The sequence below is a fragment of the Borostomias antarcticus genome (genome assembly GCF_949987555.1).
Source record: "Borostomias antarcticus genome assembly, chromosome: 30".
NCBI lineage: Eukaryota > Metazoa > Chordata > Actinopteri > Stomiiformes > Stomiidae > Borostomias > Borostomias antarcticus.
The window spans coordinates 3218707-3221206 of NC_140263.1; the positions used below are offsets into that span (position 1 = coordinate 3218707).

Sequence of the window (2500 nt, forward strand, 5' to 3'; positions counted from 1 at the left end):
TGTTTATGAGATGTATTTCTAGTACCTTCTGCAGGTCTTCTATGGATGTAGCAGGTTAGTGTTCTAGTACCTTCTGCAGGTCTTCTATGGATGTACAAGGTTAGTGTTCTAGTACCTTCTGCAGATCTTCTATGGATGTAGCAGGTTAGTGTTCTAGTACCTTCTGCAGATCTTCTATGGATGTACAAGGTTAGTGTTCTAGTACCTTCTGCAGGTCTTCTATGGATGTCTCCGTCTCCCTCAGACGCTCTCTGAGAACTTGTTCTTTAGCGGAGATCTGAGACTCCTCGCTCTCCAGCACCTCGATCTCAGACTCCAGCCTAGAACAGCAGAACAGGAACAGGAACCAGCTGTGTTAATCCACTGGTCTCAGAGAGGACATGACCAACAGGACAACAACAACAGGACAACACCAGGTTCAAGAGGTAAATGGACTGCACTTATATAGCGCTTTTCACCTTAGCGGCACTCAAAGCGCTTTACAATGGCCTCTCATTCACCCATTCACACACCAATGGCGGCAGCTGCCATGCAAGGTGCTAACCTGCTCATTGGGAGCAATTTGGGGTTAGGTGTCTTGCTCAAGGACACTTTGACATGTGGACAGTCGGAGCTGGGATTCGAACCACTGACCCTTCGATCACTGAACGACCCGCTCTACCAACTGAGCTACAGCCGCCCCCTAGTCCAGTCATGCACACAAAACCTCTGCTAGTCTGCATCAATCTGCTATATTCTGCTACAGTCTGCTATAGTTTGCTATATATTATGTAGTGTATAATTTATGGCTGCTATTGTCCTGGCCAGGTCTCCCTTATAAAATAGATATTGTATCTCAATGGGACTTCCTGGTTAAATACAGGTTGAATAAATAAAAGGAAATCTAGTTTTTTACAGTCTGCATCAATGTGCTACAGTCTGATATAGTCTACAGTCTGCATCAGTCTGCTATAGTCTTATACAGTCTGATATAGTCTGATACAGTCTGATATAGTCTGATACAGTCTGCATCAGTCTGCTATAGTCTTATACAGTCTGATATAGTCTTATACAGTCTGATATAGTCTACAGTCTGCATCAGTCTTCTATAGTCTTCTACAGTCTGATATATTCTGATACAGTCTCCATCAATCTATTGTGATCTGCATTCGTTTTTTAATTGTATTTTTAGGCCTGGTCTGTATTTCGGAGTAGGTGAGGGGTTAGGGGGTCTCTACAGTGTCGCTCGCCTGGGATACATCAGTGTGTGTGATGTACTTCAGATTCCTGCTACTGTTTGTGCGCATGTGATGGACTTGATCGCCTCCGCCCCAGCGACAGCGCGGGGTGAGAGATAATGTTTTTGGTGGCGTGCGTGTGTGTTCGTTAGCAGGATTACGCAAAGATTTTCACACAGTTTTCCCAAAACGCGGTGTAACGGTGCAGCACGACCCAACTTAGAGACAATTCCATTTTGGAGCGGATCTGAAGCAGGGGGCGTGTCCACGAGACGCCCAAACACGGCCTGACATTCACCTACATTCATTTTTTGAACCAGGATTACACAAAAACTACCTGACCGAATTTCATGGAACTCGGTGGAGGGGTGCAGCACGATTCAACTTAGAAACATTTCCATTTTGGAGCGGATACGAATCACGGGTTGGGCCCACGGGCTGCCCAAACACAGCCCGACTGACCATTCACCTCCATTCATTTTTTTGGGACAAATACGCAAAAACCACCCAACCAATTTTCATGAAACTTGGTGGAGGGGTGTATCATGGGCCACCTTAGAACCCATTCAAATTTGGAGCAGATCTGAATCACGTGCTGGATCAATGAATGAAAACAAAAGCCAGCTTCCTGTTTGGGGGTGCTAGAGACACAGGGTTTGGACTGGGGTGTGCGGGGACTGGGGTGTGCACCCAAACACGGCCCGGACGCCCATTCACCTCCATTCATTTTTTGGACTAGGATTATGTAAAAACTACCAGACTGCTTTTCATGAAAACTGGTGGGGGAGAGCAGTATGGGCCAATTTAGAACATATTCAATTTTGGCATGCACAGAGCCACGAAAACTGTTCAGGTGTGCTCTCTGAGCACCATTTCTGGTTTCTCTCTGCGTCACTCGTTCCTTTGACTAATGTTAAGAGATTGTCCAGGGCGGGACTTGAACGACGTTGCGCTCGCAAGTCGGATGTGCTAACAACTCAGCCAAGAGAGATATCCCGCTGGGCTGGGTCGCTACTACATCCTTTATACGAGGAGAGGGAGTTTCACTATTCAACCACGACTCTACTCTAGCCTCCTCGCTTGTGTGTGTACGTGTATATGTGTGCATGATGTACATACCAGGGGCCTCATTTATCAAAGAGCGTGTAAATTCAGGTGTAAAAGAGGGCGTACGACGAAAACGCGGAAAATGCACAATGTAGCGTACGACGAGAATATTTACACGCTTTTCGGATCTATCAAAAATGTCGTATGCCCTTTTCTGCACGGTAAATCCGAGACGG

At 46.3% G+C, this 2500-nt stretch overlaps 1 protein-coding gene across 1 annotated transcript in view; it reads right to left on the bottom strand.

The window, feature by feature from the left end:
- LOC311327110 (paralemmin-1-like) overlaps positions 1–2500 on the bottom strand; it is a gene marked incomplete at both ends in the record, with an annotated part of 25110 nt that overhangs the window by 3719 nt on the left and 18891 nt on the right. The window contains one exon of the mRNA XM_084460137.1: positions 206–320. Coding sequence (XP_084316263.1) covers positions 206–320 — 115 coding nt within the window. The remainder of the gene's footprint in view (positions 1–205; positions 321–2500) is intronic.